The sequence below is a fragment of the Nerophis lumbriciformis genome, linkage group LG27 (genome assembly GCF_033978685.3).
Source record: "Nerophis lumbriciformis linkage group LG27, RoL_Nlum_v2.1, whole genome shotgun sequence".
Taxonomy (NCBI): Eukaryota; Metazoa; Chordata; class Actinopteri; order Syngnathiformes; family Syngnathidae; genus Nerophis; species Nerophis lumbriciformis.
The window spans coordinates 7,250,001-7,272,500 of NC_084574.2; the positions used below are offsets into that span (position 1 = coordinate 7,250,001).

The 22,500-nt window shown below is 33.5% G+C and overlaps 1 protein-coding gene across 1 annotated transcript in view; it reads right to left on the bottom strand.

The window, feature by feature from the left end:
• coro2aa (coronin 2Aa) overlaps nt 1–22,500 on the bottom strand; it is an 85,316-nt gene that overhangs the window by 32,298 nt on the left and 30,518 nt on the right. Inside the window, exons 2-4 of the mRNA XM_061922959.2 lie at nt 13,237–13,437; nt 8,481–8,597; nt 602–751 (exon numbers count right to left, since the gene is read on the bottom strand). Of these exons, the coding sequence (XP_061778943.1) occupies nt 602–751; nt 8,481–8,597; nt 13,237–13,437 (468 nt within the window). The remainder of the gene's footprint in view (nt 1–601; nt 752–8,480; nt 8,598–13,236; nt 13,438–22,500) is intronic.

Here is a 22,500-nt window from a genome sequence, read left to right on the forward strand (position 1 = left end):
AAAGTTTAACGGGCCTTAATTTGACCAGGTCTGTCTAAAAATGAAGGTGCAAAATTAAAAATACAGAATAAATGCTTAATGAAGTATGAAAAAATAGTGCAAAGTGTGAAAATGTAAACATAGCGAAACCTGAGAAGAACTATTCTCTGCAGGTTTAGTGCCAAGAAGTTACAGTTGTGCTCTAAAGGGTGGGCGCAGCTAGAGTGGTGTGGTATTACTGATTACGAGTAGACTATGGTCCGTTTATAAAAAACAAAAAAACTGCTGAGGTGACTTTTCCAGTTTTTATCCACAATTTCGTCGCTCTCCGCAGCCCTCATGTTTACTTTCTCTTCTCACTCCATGCAAAGAATCAACCGCGAGACAACGTGGCGCTACCAAACTTGATAGTCAATACCGTTACCTGATTGCCTTTGTTCATGCAACCAACCTTCCGTTTTTTTCAGACAGAGAGGGAAAAATTTTTTTTAACTTCTCTATGTAATGCATTTTTGACTTACATCGATAATATATTGATATCATTTTATCGCCAAGCCCTATCTTGTCATCTTTTTATCATGACAGATGGGAAGACAGATCATTATTCCTATGGAAGGTTTACCTTGTAGTCGTACGCCGTGCTGAAGAGGATGTTGTTGGCGGTGGGGTGCCACTCAACCAGGCCCACCCTGCGACTGTGACCCTGGAGCTCCTTCCAAGGTACGGTCAGGTTCTTCCGTAGGCCGTGAGGGGGGATCTCCCACACCTTCACCTGTATGGAGGTCTTCCATTATCTACTCTTTTTTTTTTTTTTGCACATTTGCATACTAATGGCGCACATTAAGAAGTAAATGCATTTATGGAAATTATTTCATTTAAATGTGAAATATAGTTTATAGTCATTTTTAGTCTAATTATGAATTTGGATTTTGATGGAGAGTTAACAAAAAAAGGAAGAATTTTTTTTTATTGAAATAATGGCTAAATAACTGGATAATTAAAAAAATTGTTTTTAATAAAATAGGGCTTAACTTGCCTGCATAATTGTTAAACATTTTTATATTAAAATTGTATTTCATTTTCATATTTTACCTTTCAAGAAAATTATTTCATTACCTACTACATATACATTTTTAAAATAAATGTTTAAATAAATATTTAAAATATATTATGAAAATATACAATTATTATTATTATTAAAATTAAATATAAAATATTAGACATTTATTCAATTAGATTTCAATACATTATTTTTAATAGACTGAATATATTTTAATGAATTGCTAGATTTAAAACAGAAAAAATTAAAATTGGCTAAAATTAAATGTGTTAATAATAATTAATCTAAGTCATTTGCATACTAATGGAGCACAATAAGAAGTAAATGCATTTACGGAAATTTCATTTAAATGTGAAATATAGTTTATAGTCATTTTTAGTCTAATTATTTTTGTCTTATGAATTTGGATTTTGATGGAGTTAAAAAAAAAAGAAAGAAAAAAGTCTATGAACAACATTTATTGAATTAATGGCTAAATAACTGGATAATTAAAAAAAAATATGTTTTTAATAAAATAGGGCTAACCTTGCCTTCATATTTGTTAAACATTTTTATATTAAAATTGTATTTCATTTTCATATTTTACCTTTCAAGAAAATTATTTAATTACCTAGTACATATACATTTTTAAAATAATTTTTTAAATAAACATCTAAAATTAAATATATTATGAAATTATGCAATTATTATTATTATTAAAATTAAATATCAAATATTTGACTTTTATTCAATTAGATTTCAATACATTATTTTTAATAGATTGAATATATTTTAATGAATTCCTAGATTTAAAACAGAAAAAATAAAAAATGGCTAAAATTAAATGTGTTAATAATAATTAATCTAAGTCATTTGCATACTAATGGAGCACATTAAGAAGTAAATGCATTTACGGAAATTATTTCATTTAAAAGTGAAATATAGTTTATAGTCATTTTTAGTCTAATTATTTTTGTCTTATGAATTTGGATTTTGATGGAGAGTTAAAAAAGAAAGAAAGAAAAAAGTCGATGAACAACATTTATTGAATTAATGGCTAAATAACTGGATAATTTAAAAAAATATGTTTTTAATAAAATAGGGCTAACCTTGCCTCCATATTTGTTAAACATTTTTATATTAAAATTGTATTTCATTTTCATATTTTACCTTTCAAGAAAATTATTTCATTACCTAGTACATATACATTTTTAAAATATTTTTTTAAATAAATATCTAAAATTAAATATATTATGAAATTATACAATTATTATTATTATTAAAATTAAATATCAAATATTTGACTTTTATTCAATTAGATTTCAATACATTATTTTAATAGATTGAATATATTTTAATGAATTCCTAGATTTAAAACAGAAAAAATAAAAAATGGCTACAATTAAATGTGTTAATAATAATTAATCTAAGTCATTTGCATACTAATGGAGCACATTAAGAAGTAAATGCATTTACGGAAATTATTTCATTTAAAAGTGAAATATAGTTTATAGTCATTTTTAGTCTAATTATTTTTGTCTTATGAATTTGGATTTTGATGGGGAGTTAAAAAAATATTTTAAAAAAATTCTATGAACAAAATGTATTGAAATAATGGCTAAATAACTGGATAATTAAAAAAACAACTTTTTAATAAAATAGTGCTTACCTTGCCTCCATAATTGTTAAACATTTTTATATTAAAATTGTATTTCATTTTCATATTATACCTTTCAAGAAAATTATTTCATTACCTAGTACATATACATTTTTAAAATAAATGTTTTAATAAATATCTAAAATTAAATATATTATGAAATTATGCAATTATTATTATTATTAAAATTAAATATAAAATATTTGACTTTTATTCAATTAGATTTCAATACATTATTTTTAATAGATTGAATATATTTTAATGAATTCCTAGATTTAAAACAGAAAAAAATAAAAATGGCTACAATTAAATATGTTAATAATAATTAATCTAAGTCATTTGCATACTAATGGAGCACATTAAGAAGTAAATGCATTTACGTAAATTATTTCATTTAAATGTGAAATATAGTTTATAGTCATTTTTAGTCTAATTATTGTTGTCTTATGAATTTGGATTTTGATGGAGAGTTAAAAAAAAAGAAAGAAAAAAGTCTAAGAACAACATTTATTGAATTAATGGCTAAATAACTGGATAATTAAAGAAAACGTTTTTAATAAAATAGGGCTAACCTTGCCTCCATATTTGTTAAACATTTTTATATTAAAATTGTATTTCATTTTCATATTTTATCTTTCAAGAAAATTATTTCATTACCTACTACATATACATTTTTAAAATAAATGTTTAAATAAATATTTAAAATTAAATATATTATGAAAATATACAATTATTATTATTATTAAAATTAAATATAAAATATTTGACTTTTATTCAATTAGATTTCAATACAATATTTTTAATAGACTGAATATATTTTAATGAATTGCTAGATTTAAAACAGAAAAAATTAAAAATGGCTAAAATTAAATGTGTTAATAATAATTAATTTAAGTCATTTGCATACTAATGGAGCACATTAAGAAGTAAATGCATTTACGTAAATTATTTCATTTAAATGTGAAATATAGTTTATAGTCATTTTTAGTCTAATTATTTTTGTCTTATGAATTTGGATTTTGATGGAGTTAAAAAAAAAGAAAGAAAAAAGTCTATGAACAACATTTATTGAATTAATGGCTAAATAACTGGATAATTAAAAAAAATATGTTTTTAATAAAATAGGGCTAACCTTGCCTCCATATTTGTTAAACATTTTTATATTAAAATTGTATTTCATTTTCATATTTTACCTTTCAAGAAAATTATTTCATTACGTAGTACACATACATTTTTAAAATATTTTTTTAAATAAATATCTAAAATTAAATATATTATGAAATTATACAATTATTATTATTATTAAAATTAAATATCAAATATTCGAGTTTTATTCAATTAGATTTCAATACATTATTTTTAATAGACTGAATATATTTTAATGAATTCCTAGATTTAAAACAGAAAAAATAAAAAATGGCTACAATTAAATGTGTTAATAATAATTAATTTAAGTAATTTGCATACTAATGGAGCACATTAAGAAGTAAATGCATTTACGGAAATTATTTCATTTAAATGTGAAATATAGTTTATAGTCATTTTTAGTCTAATCATTTTTGTCTTATGAATTTGGATTTTGATGGGGAGTTAAAAAAATATTTAAAAAAAAATTCTATGAACAAAATTTATTGAAATAATGGCTAAATAACTGGATAATTAAAAAAACAACTTTTTAATAAAATAGTGCTTACCTTGCCTCCATAATTGTTAAACATTTTTATATTAAAATTGTATTTCATTTTCATATTATACCTTTCAAGAAAATTATTTCATTACCTAGTACATATACATTTTTAAAATAAATGTTTTAATAAATATCTAAAATTAAATATATTATGAAATTATGCAATTATTATTATTATTAAAATTAAATATAAAATATTTGACTTTTATTCAATTAGATTTCAATACATTATTTTTAATAGATTGAATATATTTTAATGAATTCCTAGATTTAAAACAGAAAAAAATAAAAATGGCTACAATTAAATATGTTAATAATAATTAATCTAAGTCATTTGCATACTAATGGAGCACATTAAGAAGTAAATGCATTTACGTAAATTATTTCATTTAAATGTGAAATATAGTTTATAGTCATTTTTAGTCTAATTATTGTTGTCTTATGAATTTGGATTTTGATGGAGAGTTAAAAAAAAGAAAGAAAAAAGTCTAAGAACAACATTTATTGAATTAATGGCTAAATAACTGGATAATTAAAGAAAACGTTTTTAATAAAATAGGGCTAACCTTGCCTCCATATTTGTTAAACATTTTTATATTAAAATTGTATTTCATTTTCATATTTTATCTTTCAAGAAAATTATTTCATTACCTACTACATATACATTTTTAAAATAAATGTTTAAATAAATATTTAAAATTAAATATATTATGAAAATATACAATTATTATTATTATTAAAATTAAATATAAAATATTTGACTTTTATTCAATTAGATTTCAATACAATATTTTTAATAGACTGAATATATTTTAATGAATTGCTAGATTTAAAACAGAAAAAATTAAAAATGGCTAAAATTAAATGTGTTAATAATAATTAATTTAAGTCATTTGCATACTAATGGAGCACATTAAGAAGTAAATGCATTTACGTAAATTATTTCATTTAAATGTGAAATATAGTTTATAGTCATTTTTAGTCTAATTATTGTTGTCTTATGAATTTGGATTTTGATGGAGAGTTAAAAAAAAAGAAAGAAAAAAGTCGAAGAACAACATTTATTGAATTAATGGCTAAATAACTGGATAATTAAAGAAAACGTTTTTAATAAAATAGGGCTAACCTTGCCTCCATATTTGTTAAACATTTTTCTATTAAAATTGTATTTCATTTTCATATTTTACCTTTCAAGAAAATTATTTCATTACCTAGTACATATACATTTTTTAAATAATGTTTTAAATAAATATCTAAAATTAAATATATTATGAAATTATGCAATTATTATTATTATTAAAATTAAATATCAAATATTTGACTTTTATTCAATTAGATTTCAATACACTATTTTTAATAGATTGAATATATTTTAATGAATTCCTAGATTTAAAACAGAAAAAATAAAAAATGGCTAAAATTAAATGTGTTAATAATAATAATTAATCTAAGTCATTTGCATACTAATGGAGCACATTAAGAAGTAAATGCATTTACGGAAATTTCATTTAAATGTGAAATATAGTTTATAGGCATTTTTAGTCTAATTATTTTTGTCTTATGAATTTGGATTTTGATGGAGAGTTAAAAAAAAAGTTTAAAAAAAAAAGTCTATGAACAAAATGTATTGAAATAATGGCTAAATAACTGGATAATTAAAAAAAAAACCGTTTTAATAAAATAGTGCTAACCTTGCCTCCATAATTGTTAAACATTTTTATATTAAAATTGTATTTCATTTTCATATTTTACCTTTCAAGAAAATTATTTCATTACCTAGTACATATACATTTTTAAAATACATTTTTAAAATACATTTTTAAATAAATATCTAAAATTAAATATATTATGAAATTATGCATTTATCATTATTATTAAAATTAAATATCAAATATTTGACTTTTATTCAATTAGATTTCAATTCATTATTTTTTAATTTATGATTAATAATGATTTAAAACAGAAAAAATAAAAAATGGCTAAAATTAAATGTGTTAATAATTAATCTAAGTCATTTGCATACTAATGGAGCATATTAAGAAGTAAATGCATTTACGGAAATTATTTCATTTAAATGTGAAATATAGTTTATAGTCATTTTTAGTCTAATTATTTTTGTCTTATGAATTTGGATTTTGATGGAGTTAAAAAAATAGTAAAAAAAAGTCTATGAACAAAATTTATTAAAATAATGGCTAAATAACTGGATAATTAAAAAAAAACGTTTTAATAAAATAGTGCTAACTTTGCCTCCATAATTGTAAAACATTTTTATATAAAAATTGTATTTAATTTTCATATTTTACCTTTCAAGAAAATTATTTCATTACCTAGTACATATACATTTTTAAAATACATTTTTAAATAAATATCTAAAATTAAATATATTATGAAATTATGCAATTATTATTATTATTCAAATTAAATATCAAATATTTGACTTTTATTCAATTAGATTTCAATACATTATTTTTAATAGATTGAATATATTTTAATGAATTGCTAGATTTAAAACAGAAAAAATAAAAAATGGCTAAAATTAAATGTGTTAATAATAATTAATCTAAGTCATTTGCATACTAATGGAGCACATTAAGAAGTAAATGCATTTACGGAAATTTCATTTAAATGTGAAATATAGTTTATAGGCATTTTTAGTCTAATTATTTTTGTCTTATGAATTTGGATTTTGATGGAGAGTTAACAAAAAAAGGAAGAAAAAAAAGTCTATGAACAAAATGTATTGAAATAATGGCTAAATAACTGGATAATTAAAAAAATTGTTTTTAATAAAATAGGGCTTAACTTGCCTGCATAATTGTTAAACATTTTTATATTAAAATTGTATTTCATTTTCATATTTTACCTTTCAAGAAAATTATTTCATTACCTACTACATATACATTTTTAAAATAATTGTTTAAATAAATATTTAAAATTAAATATATTATGAAATTATGCAATTATTATTATTATTATTAAAATTAAATATCAAATATTTGACTTTTATTCAATTAGATGTCAATACATTATTTTTGAATATATTTTAATGAATTGCTAGATTTAAAAAAAACAAACAAACAAACAAAAAGGCTCAAATCAAATGTGTTAATAATAATGAATCTAAGTCAATATAGTATTTATAGCAAGGCTAGTCAACTGGCGGGCCCGGTGGCCAAATCCGGCCCCCGGAGTTCAATTGAAAACTTGGGAGACAAATATTTTTGCAGTAAACTCCTAAAAACAGTAGCGTGCTCCTGTTGTACAGAGGAACGTCGACCACTGTAAACACATCGGCAGATCCTTGCATTGACATTTTAAACTTTGCAAGCAAACATAGAACACTGGTTCCTAAACAACCAAACTTGTGATTTACATATCTGAGGTGTTCTTCAAGGCACCCCTTTAACTCCTCTCCTTTTTTCGGCAGTTGCATATGTTTTTTATAATGTCATTTATTTAACTGAGGTGTTGCTATAGTTTGTTTATTTCAGATGCAGTCAGTCGTTTTTTAAACGTCTTTAGTTATACTAGTGGTGTTCCTCAAGGTTCTATTTTAGGTCCTCTGTTTTTTAACCATTTGGGCTATTCAACTGGAATTCAGTCAAAAAAGCCTGTGATTAAAAGCACTGGAGTGGTGTCATAGAGAGGATCTTTAACTATTTTTAATAGCAGAGCACTCCTGTAAGTCTGACACAAAAAATAGACCAAAATCAAACGTCCACTGTAGAGGACGCAGGTTCTTCAGAATATACAAAATAATAATAATAATAGTAAATGGAGAAGTTTGGCACCTTGGTCTTTAGCTTGATGGAAATGCGGACCCCAAAACAATTCAGTAGAATATCTTTAGTATAACTTGAGAAAGAAAATGTCATATTTGTGTAATAGCGCTGCGTGCTACAACGCTGACATCATTTCAGAGGCAAATGTGATTTACAGTATTCTCAACTACCAGCACAGTGCTGAGGAATCTGTGGAATGACTCCTAGTTCCTCTTTAAACCCATAGCGAGGCCAGAAAATGATCTTACCGCTACTCCCATGTACTTATCAGTAAACCTACTTTGTGCACATGTGTGTGTGTGTGTGTGTGTGTGTGTGTGTGTTAATACAAACCGTGGTGTCTTCCGAGCAGGAGGCGATGCAGTAGTCGTTGAAGGGATTCCATTTGATGTCTAACACGTTGCCTCTGTGGCCCGTCACTCGAGGGTGGTGAGGGTCAACTTTACCCGTCTGATGGAGGAAACATAAAAATAAAAACAAAATATTCATTTAAAATTCAGAACATTTGTACAGTTGATATTTGGAGACAGACAGTTTTTCTAAATATTTTTTTTTCATATATATTATTGAATAGTCGAAATATTTATTAAAAACTGTCTTATTCTTGATAAAAAAATATTATGGACACATGATTTATAGCGGTGAAAACAGACAATAATAATAATGATAATGTGTGTTTGTTTTTTTTTACTACTTTTTGCTATTATCATTAAATCATATAAATTGTTTCCTTTACTTTTTTGGTATTTAAAAAAAAAAAAAAACATATATATGACCTAATAAGAATAATATAATATTAATATTACATTTTTTAATTTAATAAAACAATATTTTTTAATCATTACTATAACAACAAAATATGTATTGATTTATGATTATTATTATTGTTGGTATTATTATTACAATTGCAAGATATTTTATAATAATTATTATTATAATTACCAATAAAACTACCGTATGTTTTGGAGTATAAGTCGCTCCGGAGTATAAGTCGCACTGACCGAAAATGCATAATAAAGAAGGAAAAAAAAACATATATAAGTCGCACTGGAGTATAAGTCGCATTTTTTGGGGAAATGTATTTGATAAAAGCCAACACCAAGAATAGACATTTGAAAGGCAATTTAAAATAAATAAAGAATAGTGAACAACAGGCTGAATAAGTGTACGTTATATGAGGCATAAATAACCAACTGGTATGTTAACGTAACATATTATGGTAAGAGTCATTCAAATAACTATAACATATAGAACATGCTATACGTTTACCAAACAATCTGTCACTCCTAATCGCTAATTCCCATGAAATCTTATACGTCTAGTCTCTTACGTGAATGAGATCAATAATATTATTTGATATTTTACGCTAATGTGTTAATCATTTCACACATAAGTCGCTCCTGAGTATAAGTCGCACCCCCGGCCAAACTATGAAAAAAACTGCGACTTATAGTCCGAAAAATACGGTAGTTATTAAAACAACCAAAGGTTTAAAAATAATGATATTAAGTGTACAAAAAAGTAACATAAAAATTAAGGGGAAAAGTTAAGTAAATAAAATAATATACCCAAACATTTGAAAAAAATGATCATCCAAAAAAATCACTTAAATCAGAGATTCTTAACCTTTTTGACATCGGGGCCCAACTCTCCCACTTCAGAGGGGCTGGGAGCCCACTCAATTATTAACACTGAATTAGTCATTTTACTCTTGATTTTTAAGAATATTCAATAATTATATCAAACCTACTAACCGTTCACAACCTTGTCAAATTATATAAAATCATGTGTTAATCACAAATACTTATTTAAGTACTAAACACTTATACTGCATAAGAGGGCACTCTTAAATAACTGACAACAAATTAATATACATACAATTATTTTGTGCTAAAATAAACTAATTAATGTGTTTCTTAAATAGTCAATAGTATTAAAGTGCAAATGAAAATACAGCTTCACCACTTTAGTCATAATTTTTGCGCTTAAGAAACTTTTCTATGACTTTAGCTCCAGACTTCTTCTGTTTGTTTGATATTGTCATTACTGCCACAAGTGGTAGAAAAGTGTATTACAATAGACCGCAGCTGAAAAGCATATTTATTGACGGCCCTCTAGGGGGCGCTCATGGCCCAACAATGGTTAAGAAACACTGTTTGAATTGAAGATAAAACCATAATACAAATTATGAAAATAAATACATATATTTTCACACAGATATCCTACCAAATAGCCACATGTTGGCCAATGCGTTTCATACAGAGCACCATAAGGTATAATAATGGAACGACATGCATATTATTAGAAGACATCTCGGCTAACGTAAAAAACATTTTTAACACAACAGAGCGGCAGAAGTAATTATGGAGTATTCAACTTCACACAACCTGTGCATCTGATACTAATACTGGAAAACATAAGCCGGGTTGACTTTGTCTGCCATCTTTTACAAAACCCCAAAGCAGTGAAGTTGTCACGTTGTGTAAAAGGTAAATAAAAACAGAATACAATGATTTGCAAATCCTTTTCAACTTATATTCAATTGAATAGACTGCAAAGACACGATACTTAACGTCGTAACTGGTAAACTTTGTTATTTTTTGCAAATATTTGCTCATTTGGAATTTGATGCCTGCAACATGTTTCAAAAAAGCTGGCACAAGTGGCAAAAAAGACTGAGAAAGTTGAGGAATGCTCATCAAACACTTATTTGGAACATCCCACGGGTGAACAGGCTAATTGGGAACAGGTGGGTGCCTTGATTGGGTATAAAAGTAGATTCCATGAAATGCTAAGTCATTCACAAACAAGGATGGGGCGAGGGTCACCACTTTGTCAACGAATGCGTGAGCAAATTGTTGAACAGTTTAAGAACAACATTTCTCAACGAGCTATTGCAAGGGTTATAGGGATTTCACCATCTACGCTCCGTAATATCATCAAAAGATCAAAATCAAGATCTGATAGCTCAGTTACAGCTAATTTTTATTACCTACTCTGTGTTTTATGTTGCACGATTGTACCAAAAAAAATCCTAGTTTGTGGCAATAAAACTATTCTGATTCTGAAAAGGTTCAGAGAATCTGGAGAAATCACTGCACGTAAGCAGCAATGCCCGTGACCTTGGATCCCTCAGGCTGTACTGCATCAAAAACCGACATCAGTGTGTAAAGGATATCACCACATGGGCTCAGGAACACTTCAGAAACCCACTGTCAGTAACTACAGTTGGTCGCTACATCTGTAAGTGCAAGTTAAAAACTCTACTATGCAAAGCGAAAGCCATTTATCAACAACACCCAGAAACGCCGCCGGCTTCGCTGGGTCCGAGCTCATCTAAGATGGACCGATGCAAAGTGGAAAAGCGTTCTGTGGTCTGACGAGACCACATTTCGAATAGTTTTTGGAAACTGTGGATGTGGTGTCCTCTGGAACAAAGAGGAAAAGAACCATCCGGACTGTTCTAGGCGCAAAGTTGAAAAGACAGCATGTGTGATGGTATGGGGGTGTATTAGTGCCCAAGACATGGGTAACTTACACATCTGTGAAGGCACCATTAATGCTGAAAGGTACATACAGGTTTTGGAGCAACATATGTTGCCATCCAAGCAATGTTAACATGGACGCCCCTGCTTATTTCATGCCAGGCCACGTGTTACAACAGTGTGGCTTCGTAGTAAAAGAGTGCAGGTACTAGACTGGCCTGCCTGTAGTCCAGACCTGTCTCCCATTGAGATTCTGAAAAGGTTCAGAGAATCTGCAGAAATCACTGCACGTAAGCAGCAATGCCTGTGACCTTGGATCCCTCAGGCTGTACTGCATCAAAAAGCGACATCCGTGTGTAAAGGATATCACCACATGGGCTCAGGAACACTTCAGAAACCCACTGTCAGTAACTACAGTTCTCCCGTCCAAAAGCAGAACCTAGTAACTCACTTCTAGCTGATTTTGATAAAACAAACGAAAACCAATCTATTTTATATTAAAGTCCCATCCATTCACAGAGATTTGATTTCTGCTTTGTTGATGTTAATTGGTATCCGCAATTCCAGCCTGCAATTTTCGTTCAGAATGTCCTAGTAACTCCAAAATTATTATCAGCTCAGTTTTGACCAAAATTGAGTTACTGGGTTTTGCCTTTGGACGGGAGAGTTGGTCGCTACATTTGTAAGTGCAAGTTAAAACTCTACTATGCAAAGCGAAAGCCATTTATCAACAACACCCAGAAACGCCGCCGGCTTCGCTGGGTCCGAGCTCATCTAAGATGGACCGATGCAAAGTGGAAAAGCGTTCTGTGGTCTGACGAGACCACATTTCAAATAGTTTTTGGAAACTGTGGACGTGGTGTCCTCTGGAACAAAGAGGAAACGGACCATCCGGACTGTTCTAGGCGCAAAGTTGAAAAGCCAGCATGTGTGATGGTATGGGGGTGTATTCGTGCCCAAGACATGGGTAACTTACACATCTGTGAAGGCACCATTAATGTTGAAAGATACATACAGGTTTTGGAGCAACATATGTTGCCATCCAAGCAACGTTAACATGGACGCCCCTGCTTATTTCATGCCAGGCCACGTGTTACAACAGTGTGGCTTCGTAGTAAAAGAGTGCGGGTACTAAACTGGTCTGCCTGTAGTCCAGACCTGTCTCCCATTGAAAATGTGTGGTACATTATGAAGCCTAAAATAGCACAACGGAGACCCCCGGACTGTTGAACAACTTAAGCTGTACATCAAGCAAGAATGGGAAAGAATTCCACCTGAGAAGCTTAAAAAATGTGTCTCCTCAGTTCCCAAACGTTTACTGAGTGTTGTTAAAAGGAAAGGCCATGTAACACAGTGGTGAACATGCCCTTTCCCAACTACTTTGGCACGTGTTGCAGCCATGACATTCTAAGTTAATTATTATTTGCAAAAAAAAAAAAAAAGTTTATGAGTTTGAACATCAAATATGTTGTCTTTGTAGTGCATTCAATTGAATATGGGTTGAAAAGGATTTGCAAATCATTGTATTCCGTTTATATTTACATCTAACACAATTTCCCAACTCATATGGAAACGGGGTTTGTACATTTTTGTTACACCCTCACATGATGGATGGTCAGGACCAGGAAGGCGCCACCGCCGGCGCACTCGGTGATGACGGCCAGGAACTGAGGGTTGACGGCGCAGAAGGTGTTGTCCTGGACGCTGCGTGTGATGGGCACGCCGTCAAAGCAGTTCTCCTTGGTGGCGGCTTTTCCAAACACGTGCCGGAACTTGGAGCTGCGGTACTGAGGACGCCATGACATCTGAGAAGCAGGAGAGGGAAGCGAGGTTATTTAGAGCTGTATACGATATGCTCCGCAGTGGTCATAATGTATGCGGCAAAGCAGTGAAACCAAAGATGCTCTATGATGACAAAACATACACGTATACATTTCCTGCCTCCAAACAAGTGGGTGTGGTCTCCTCCTGCAACACTATTACCTCCAGCAAGCAGGCTACATTTTCTGAGCAAACAACTCCTGCTACTCACTTGGAGTGTAACAGATGGTGCATGTATTTGAAAATACGATTTTTCAGTACGAAAATAAAGCGAAACAAAAAGGCGATAAGTACAAATTCACAATGACTACCTTTCCATGCACTTGATTAGTCTGATTTCTCAAAGAGAATCCTGCCTTCTCTGCATCTTGGGGTTCGTCACCAACACCATGTGACAGAGATGGGTGGGAGGGATCACAAAAAGAGGCAAAGCTTTTTTTTTGGATTCAGCCATCAATGTTAAAGCGTTGTTAAGCCTCTCTGCCATCGAAATCTCCGCGGGGTTCGTGTTAGGCTGGAGTATTCTGTCACATGGTGTTGGTGACAAACCCCAAGGTGCAGAGAAGGCAGGACTGGTGCAGGAAACAACCGAAATAAAAGCGCTGACAGGAAATAAAGACAAACACAGAGGGAAAAACGAAAACATAATCAAACTGTCAGGGACAAACCTGACATATATCAGTTACTATGGTCATCTAATTAGTTACTATGGTCATCTAATTAGTTACTATGGTCATCTACGTCACAGCAGCTCAGACGAGGCACCAAGCAGTGTGGGCGGGAAGCATTTCCACAGACGCGGACGAAGATTTTCACAACAAAGTTCTAAAGCTTAGTGATGTATCAGATTGTAGGTGGGTTTATTTTGTACCCTTCGTGTTCATATTTCACTGTTTGTTGCATTTTTGTTGCGTTTCACTTGATTGTAAAATATGTCGTTCGAAAGGGGGTGTGACGTTCATATTTTGTCAATATTCAGTGTTTTATCGTTCATAGAAAAATGTTAAATTTCATAACGTTTTTAGCATTCAATCAGACATTGTTGTGAGAATTTGTATTAGTGTTCCTAAAAATGGATATACCGGCCCCCAGACACATTTTTTGTCTCTAAATGTGGCCCCCGAGTCAAAATAATTGCCCAGGCCAGCTCTAATGGGACTATTGGTCACATGTCATGTGCCTCGCGTACACTAGGGGGCGCTTATTTTCTTTTAGCGCGGATATATATTTTGCTTTTACGGTCCACCTATGACGTCACCCCAAAACAAGGCATCTTTCTAGTCTCTAAAGGCTATGCTGATGTTAAATTGCAGACAGCATCAAGAAATGACCTTAGATTGCGCTATGAAAAATAAGGCTGCTACTAGAAATGGGGGAAATAATCGTTTTTTAGATGCATTGCAAAATCGATTGGTAAATGTTAATAATCGATTATTTATTTATTGTAAATAAAGTAATGCAGACAATTGTAAAAATTTGGCTGACCGCAGCGAGTCACCTCATCTAGAGATCTGACCAGCTCCTTTATTTTAGGGCACTTATGTTCCCCTTTTGCACACATTTCCATGAATTTAATACAAAACCCAAAACCAGTTAAGTTTGCACAGAATACAATGATTTGCAAATCATTTCCAACTTATATTCAATTGAATAGACTGCAAAGACAAGATATTTAATGTTGGAACTGAAAAACTTAATTTATTTTTGCAAATAATCATTAACTTAGAATTTATTGGCAGCAACACGTTGCAAAAAAGTTGTCAGAGGGGCATTTTTACCACTGTGTTACATGGCCTTTCCTTTTAACATCACTCAGTAAACGTTTGGGAACTGAGGAGACACATTTTTGAAGCTTCTCAGGTGGAATTATTTCCCATTCTTGCTTGATGTACAGCTTAAGTTGTTTAACAGTCCGGGGTCTCCGTTGTGGTATTTTAGGCTTCATAATGCGCCACACATTTTCAATGGGAGACCAGTCTGGACTACAGGCAGGCCAGTGTAGTACGAGCAATATTTTACTACGAAGCCACGCTGTTGTAACACGTGGCTTGGCATTGTCTTGCTGAAATAAGCAGGGGCGTCCATGATAACGTTGCATGGATGTGTTTCTCCAAAACCTGTATGTACCTTTCAGCATTAATGGTGCCTTCACAGATGTGTAAGTTACCCATGCCTTGGGCACTAATACACCCCCATACCATCACATATGCTGGCTTTTCAACTTTGCGCATATTACAGTCCGGATGGTTCTTTTCCTCTTTGGTCCGGAGGACACGACGTCCACAGTTTCCAAAAACAATTTGAAATGTGGACTCGTCAGACCACAGAACACTTTTCCACTTTGCATCAGTCCATCTTAGATGAGCTCGGGCCCAGCGAAGCCAATTTCAGATTGTTTTATTTGTCTTACTTTGGCCAATAATAGAACAAACACATTCTGAAAAACATTACAATAAAAATATAGAAAAAAATACAGGCAGCCGTAAAGTTTAGATCTATGAAGGAAAAAAGGAAGTGAATGAATGTTTAACTAAATAATTTTACATAATAATAATAATAATAATAATAATAATAGATTTAATTTGTAAAAAGCACTTTACTTTGAGCAAACAACCTCAAAGTGCTACAGTGTATTAAAAAAAAAGAAGATAATAAAATAAATAAATAAAAATAAAAACTAGAACAGCCTAATAGCCAGAACTAGCACGCATAAATCTAAAAAAAAGGCTTTTAAAAAAAAGAAGGGTTTTTAAGCCTTTTTTAAAAGCATCCACAGTCTGTGGTGCCCTCAGGTGGTCAGGAGAGCGTTCCACAGACGGGGAGCGGCGGAGCAGAAAGCCCGAACATATTCATAAACATTTGTTTTCTTTTGTATTATTTTCTTTAATGAATAACCGCAGTAACGTTCATGACAACCTTTTTTCCAAAACACAATATAGAATGTGAGATATAACAGGATAATGCATACTTTTATCATTTGTTTTCAAAACGCTTACAAAAAAGTGGGGCCTCAAATTTACTGTGGGACCCCATTTTTATTACTTGATGGGGTCCCTGGGAACTTGCAAAACAGCAGCAGGCGGCTGTGGCCTGCGGGCCGGTTCTAATACTAATCAAATATCATCCCGGGGGCCGTAGATCATTCATCCGCGGGCCGGTAGTGGAACGTGGGCCTTGATTTTGACACATGGGTGTTAGATTATGAGCAAAAACTTGTGTTAAGAGTCTCCCCACCAGTACAGATATAATGAATGTCACAGTAAACGCTGTAAGATTTGTCCATTTTTAGCTTATAGCTAAAAATGGACAAAACTTTGTTTTTACAACCGTGGTAAGGAAGAAAGTGAGTGTGATGGAAAGTGCTGAGAAAAACAAACAAATTATATTCATTGGATTAAAAAAATAAATCAATAAAAGCAGTATGAACGTATCACTGATATCGAAACATTTATCCATGAAAATATAGAGAAGCTGCTTCTGATGGTGTATTTGAAGGAGAAGCAGCTCAAAGGATATACCGCTTTCTGTACATTGATATTGCATTATTGCATAAAATTAGTAAGTAATTGTTCGTATATATTGTTTTGATACAAAATGTATTAAATACAAGTTTTTCTTTTTTAAAAGACAAGTTACACATTGTGCTGTTTTGGACGGGGCCATGCACTGATAAACGTCATTTCATTTCATTTCAATGGGCGACTTTGATTCGAGTTACGAGTTTTTCAAAGTAAGAGCTTTCATACAGTGTCATTTTGACTACGCCTGCACCTCATGGTTCACCAGTTCTCCCCCAAACCACTAAAAGCAAAACTGCAAACTTCCCAAAACAAGCTGGTGAGACTCCTGCTCAACCTCCCATACAGGACTCACCCAGCTCAAGCCCACTTTATCAAATTGGGATGGCTTAGAGTTGAGGAGTACACCAAATTGCAATGTGCCTGGTATTCTAAATACTCAGAGAAACCGTCCCCAAGTACCTGTGCAACTATTTGACCAGAGTAAGTGATGCTCACAGGTACCACACCAGAGGGACTTCCTCAGACCTCGTCCCCCGCCCAAATTCTAAACTCTCATGGGGAAAAATGCATTCTACTATTTTGCCACCACACAGTGGAATGCACTAAGGAGAGGAGGCTACGCCGGATAGTCGAACCTCGGATTCAGGAGGAACAGTGTGGTTTTCGTCCTGGTCGTGGAACTGTGGACCAGCTCTATACTCTCGGCAGGGTCCTTGAGGGTGCATGGGAGTTTGCCCAACCAGTCTACATGTGCTTTGTGGACTTGGAGAAGGCATTCGACCGTGTCCCTCGGGAAGTCCTGTGGGGAGTGCTCAGAGAGTACGGGGTATCGGACTGTCTGATTTTGGCGCTCCGCTCCCTGTATGATCAGTGTCAGAGCTTGGTCCGCATTGCCGGCAGTAAGTCGGACACGTTTCCAGTGAGGGTTGGACTCCGCCAAGGTTGCCCTTTGTCACCGATTCTGTTCAGAACTTTTATGGACAGAATTTCTAGGCGCAGTCAAGGCGTTGAGGGGATCCGGTTTGGTGGCTGCAGGATTAGGTCTCTGCTTTTTGCAGATGATGTGGTCCTGATGGCTTCATCTGGCCAGGATCTTCAGCTCTCGCTGGATCGGTTCGCAGCAGAGTGTGAAGCGACTGGGATGAGAATCAGCACCTCCAAGTCCGAGTCCATGGTTCTCGCCCGGAAAAGGGTGGAGTGCCATCTCCGAGTTGGGGAGGAGACCCTGCCCCAAGTGGAGGAGTTCAAGTACCTCGGAGTCTTGTTCACGAGTGAGGGAAGAGTGGATCGTGAGATCGACAGGCGGATTGGTGCGGCGTCTTCAGTAATGCGGACGCTGTATCGATCCGTTGTGGTGAAGAAGGAGCTGAGCCGGAAGGCAAAGCTCTCAATTTACCGGTCGATCTACGTTCCCATCCTCACCTATGGTCATGAGCTTTGGGTTATGACCGAAAGGACAAGATCACGGGTACAAGCGGCCGAAATGAGTTTCCCCCGCCGGGTGGCAGGGCTCTCCCTTAGAGATAGGGTGAGAAGCTCTGTCATTCGGGGGGAGCTCAAAGTAAAGCCGCTGCTCCTCCACATGGAGAGGAGCCAGATGAGGTGGTTCGGGCATCTGGTCAGGATGCCACCCGATCGCCTCCCTCGGGAGGTGTTTAGGGCACGTCCGACCGGTAGGAGGCCACGGGGAAGACCCAGGACACGTTGGGAAGACTATGTCTCCCAGCTGGCCTGGGAACGCCTCGGGATCCCCCGGGAGGGGCTGGACGAAGTGGCTGGGGAGAGGGAAGTCTGGGCTTCCCTGCTTAGGCTGCTGCCCCCGCGACCCGACCTCGGATAAGCGGAAGAAGATGGATGGATGGATGGATGGACAGTGAAATGCACTACCAACAGACCTTAAAATTACAACTTCCCTACTAAATTTTAAAACTGCCATAAAATCATGGCTCAGCTCAACCTCTACCTCAGTGTTTTTCAATCTTTTTTGAGCCAAGGCACCTTTTTTGCGTGGATAAAATGCGGAGGCACACCACCAGCAGAAATCATTAAAAAACAAAACTCAGTTGACAATAAAAAGTCGTTGTCGCAATTGATGAATATGACATTAAAGCATAACCACGCATGCATCAATATAGCTCTTGTCTCAAAGTAGGTGTACTGTCACCACCTGTCACATCACGCCTTGACTTATTTGGACTTTTTTGCTGTTTTACTGTGTGTAGTGTTTTACTTCTTGTCTTGCGCTCCAATTTTGGTGGATTTTCTCTTTTTTTGGTATTTTCCTGTAGCAGTTTCAGGTCTTCCTTTGAGCGATATTTCCGGCATCTACTTTGTTTTTCTCCCTCTTCGTGGGGACATTGTCGATTGTCATGTCATGTACATTGTGGACGCCATCTTTGCTCCACAGCAAGTCTTTGCTGTCGTCCAGCATTCTGTTTTTGTTTGCCTTGTAGCCAGTTCAGTTTTAGTTTCGTTCTGCATAGCCTACCCTAAGCTTCAATGCCCTTTCTTAGCGGCACTTAGCTTTTGTTTATTTTTTGTTTAAGCATTAAATACCTTTTTACCTGCACCCTGCCTCCCGCTGTTTCCGACATCTACAACGCAATTAGCTACCTGCTGCCACCTACTGATATGGAAGAGTATTACACGGTTACTCTGCCGAGCTCTAGACAGTACAGACACTCAACAACAACACATCATTTGCAGACTATAATTACTGGTTTGCAAAAAATATCTTTTACCCAAAATAGGTGAAATTAGATCATCTCCCACGGCACACCAGACTGTATCTCACGACACACTAGTGTGGTTGAAAAACACTGCTCTACCTGATCTGAGCCAAAATTGATCCCCAGCAACTCTTTGAAGCATCAAGCAGGTTTATATGTGGTTATAGTGTATATATATTTATATGTGGTTATAGTGTATATATATTTATATGTGGTTATAGTGTATATATATTTATATGTGGTTATAGTGTATATATATTTATATGTGGTTATAGTGTATATATATTTATATGTGGTTATAGTGTATAAATATTTATACGTGGTTATAGTGTATATATATTTATATGTGGTTATAGTGTATATATATTTATATGTGGTTATAGTGTATATATATTTATACGTGGTTATAGTGTATATATATTTATATGTGGTTATAGTGTATATGTATTTATCAGTGACGTGCGGTGAGGTTCATGACTGGTGAGGCACTGACTTCGTCACAGTCAGATTTACAAACATATGAACCCTAAAGAGTATCTTATTCAACATTTGATTGGCAGCAGTTAACGGGTTATGTTTAAAAGCTCATACCAGCATTCTTCCCTGCTTGGCACTCAGCATCAAGGGTTGGAATTGGGGGTTAAATCACCAAAAATGATTCCCGGGCGCGGCGCCGCTGCTGCCCACTGCTCCCCTCACCTCCCAGGGGGTGATCAAGGGGGTGGGTCAAATGCAGAGGACAAATTTCACCACACCTAGTGTGTGTGTGACAATCATTGGTACTTTAACTTAACTTTAACTTTACACATACAATCTGTAGCACACAAAAAAGCACATTTAATAAAAAAACCGTTATGGTCTTACCTTTACTTATAAACGAAGTCCATGCGCCGCTGTTGTGCTGGATTAATGAACCCCCTGACGGGAGTGTTATATCAACTAAAGCCCCCACTTCAACTTTCCACGTGCAAGATTGAATCTATTTAAAAAAGTGTAACCGAGGGTTTATAAATGTCGCCTATACTGTATGAAACTACAAAATAACAAACACGGAGGCTCCAGTTTACACGAGGACCACTTTATTTACCTTCTTTCAAAAACCTCCGCAACGTGTCATCACTTCCGCTCTTAGCGCCTTCAAAATAAGAGCTCAAGGCATATACTGTATAACAGCGCATAACAGGAACTTAACATCACAAAGAGGAAAGCCCATGAAAATAGGTTACAAAAGTTATTTAATAAGAAGCCAAAAAGTGCAAAAACAATAATGTTCGTGTTGGAGGAGTTGTGAATTAGGTACACCTGCAGTCTGCAGGTGTACCTAATGTTGTGGCCCAGCAGTCATTCACAATTCCTCCAACACGAACATTATTGTTTTTGCACTTTTTGGCTTCTTATGAAATAACTTTTTTAAATAGATTCAATCTTGCACGTGGAAAGTTTAAGTGTGGGCTTTAGTTGATATAACAATTCTACGGCGGGGGTGCAGGAGCCTCAGCCAGTGCGTCTTTTGCAGCCGTTTTATGATCGCTCAGCACAAGAAATACGTTACACACATACAGTTGTTGACAAAATACACTGTACATTATATACCTCATCTAACTAAACTATGGAAATGTATAATATAGTTCATATAGCAATACGGTCTCACTGCACAGCAGGCCAGCAGTTAGCAGAGTCCGCAATCCATGTTGAGGCACTGAGTGACGTGCCTCAACTGGCTGCTGATCACTGCACCGTCTCTTCTCAGTATTTGAACGGCAAATGTGAAAATTCAGCGATTTTGAATAAAAATAATCTAAAACTGGTGAAGTTAAATGGAAAATAACTTTATAGTATAATCACTGGATACATATAACAATTTAATTAATTTTTTTTCTTTTTACATTTTTTTTCGGGGCCTCACCTGCCTTTAGTGACTGCACGTCACTGGTATTTATATGTGGTTATAGTGTATATATATTTATATGTGGTTATAGTGTATATATATTTATATGTGGTTATAGTGTGTATATATATTTTCTCATTCTGTTTTGCACACTCTTGGAGTCAACATGTGCACAGTCATGTACATAGTGTCAGGTACATAGTGTATATACCCCCTAACGGCCCCCCATTTTTTGTATATATTGTTTTTCAAATCACCTGACATGTATACTGTGTATATGTACATAAATTATCTTTTTTTTTTTAAACGTCATTTTTTATATACATGTTACAGGTCATAGATCTGTTATAATTGAATGTATCAAATGTGATGAATATTTAATGGACCACAATGGAAACAAGCCTTTTGGCTTTTTGTGCCATCCATTTGCCTTTTTTAAAGCATTACATGGATGCAATTCTTTAAGATGTCAATAAACTTCTCAATCAATCAACCAATCAGCTGCGCCACAGAACCAATTAAAAGTTGTATCTCGTAGTAACGGTGTATTATATTTCAGTTTTTCCAATGAAATGGTTGACAAGCACAGCTGAGTGTCAGGTTCTGTCTTCAAAAATATGACATCTCATTTTTTTGGTTTCAAGACGATACGATGGTCATGATCCTACTTATGTGTGATGATGAGAGAAGCTCCTTTAGTGCCTGACTGCTCATAAGTTGATTTGATTGTTTTTTGCTCCTATCTCAATGGGCCACTGAGCCAGACAAGGGTAATGCACTTATGTCACTAGCTAATAGTCACAAGACGTTTGCAAGAAGACAAGTATTGGATGAAGAAGGGTGAGATAAGGGAGTGTGCTCCACTGGGATCAAGGCTGCCCAGCCAGCATGTCTGCCTGCTGCCTGCAC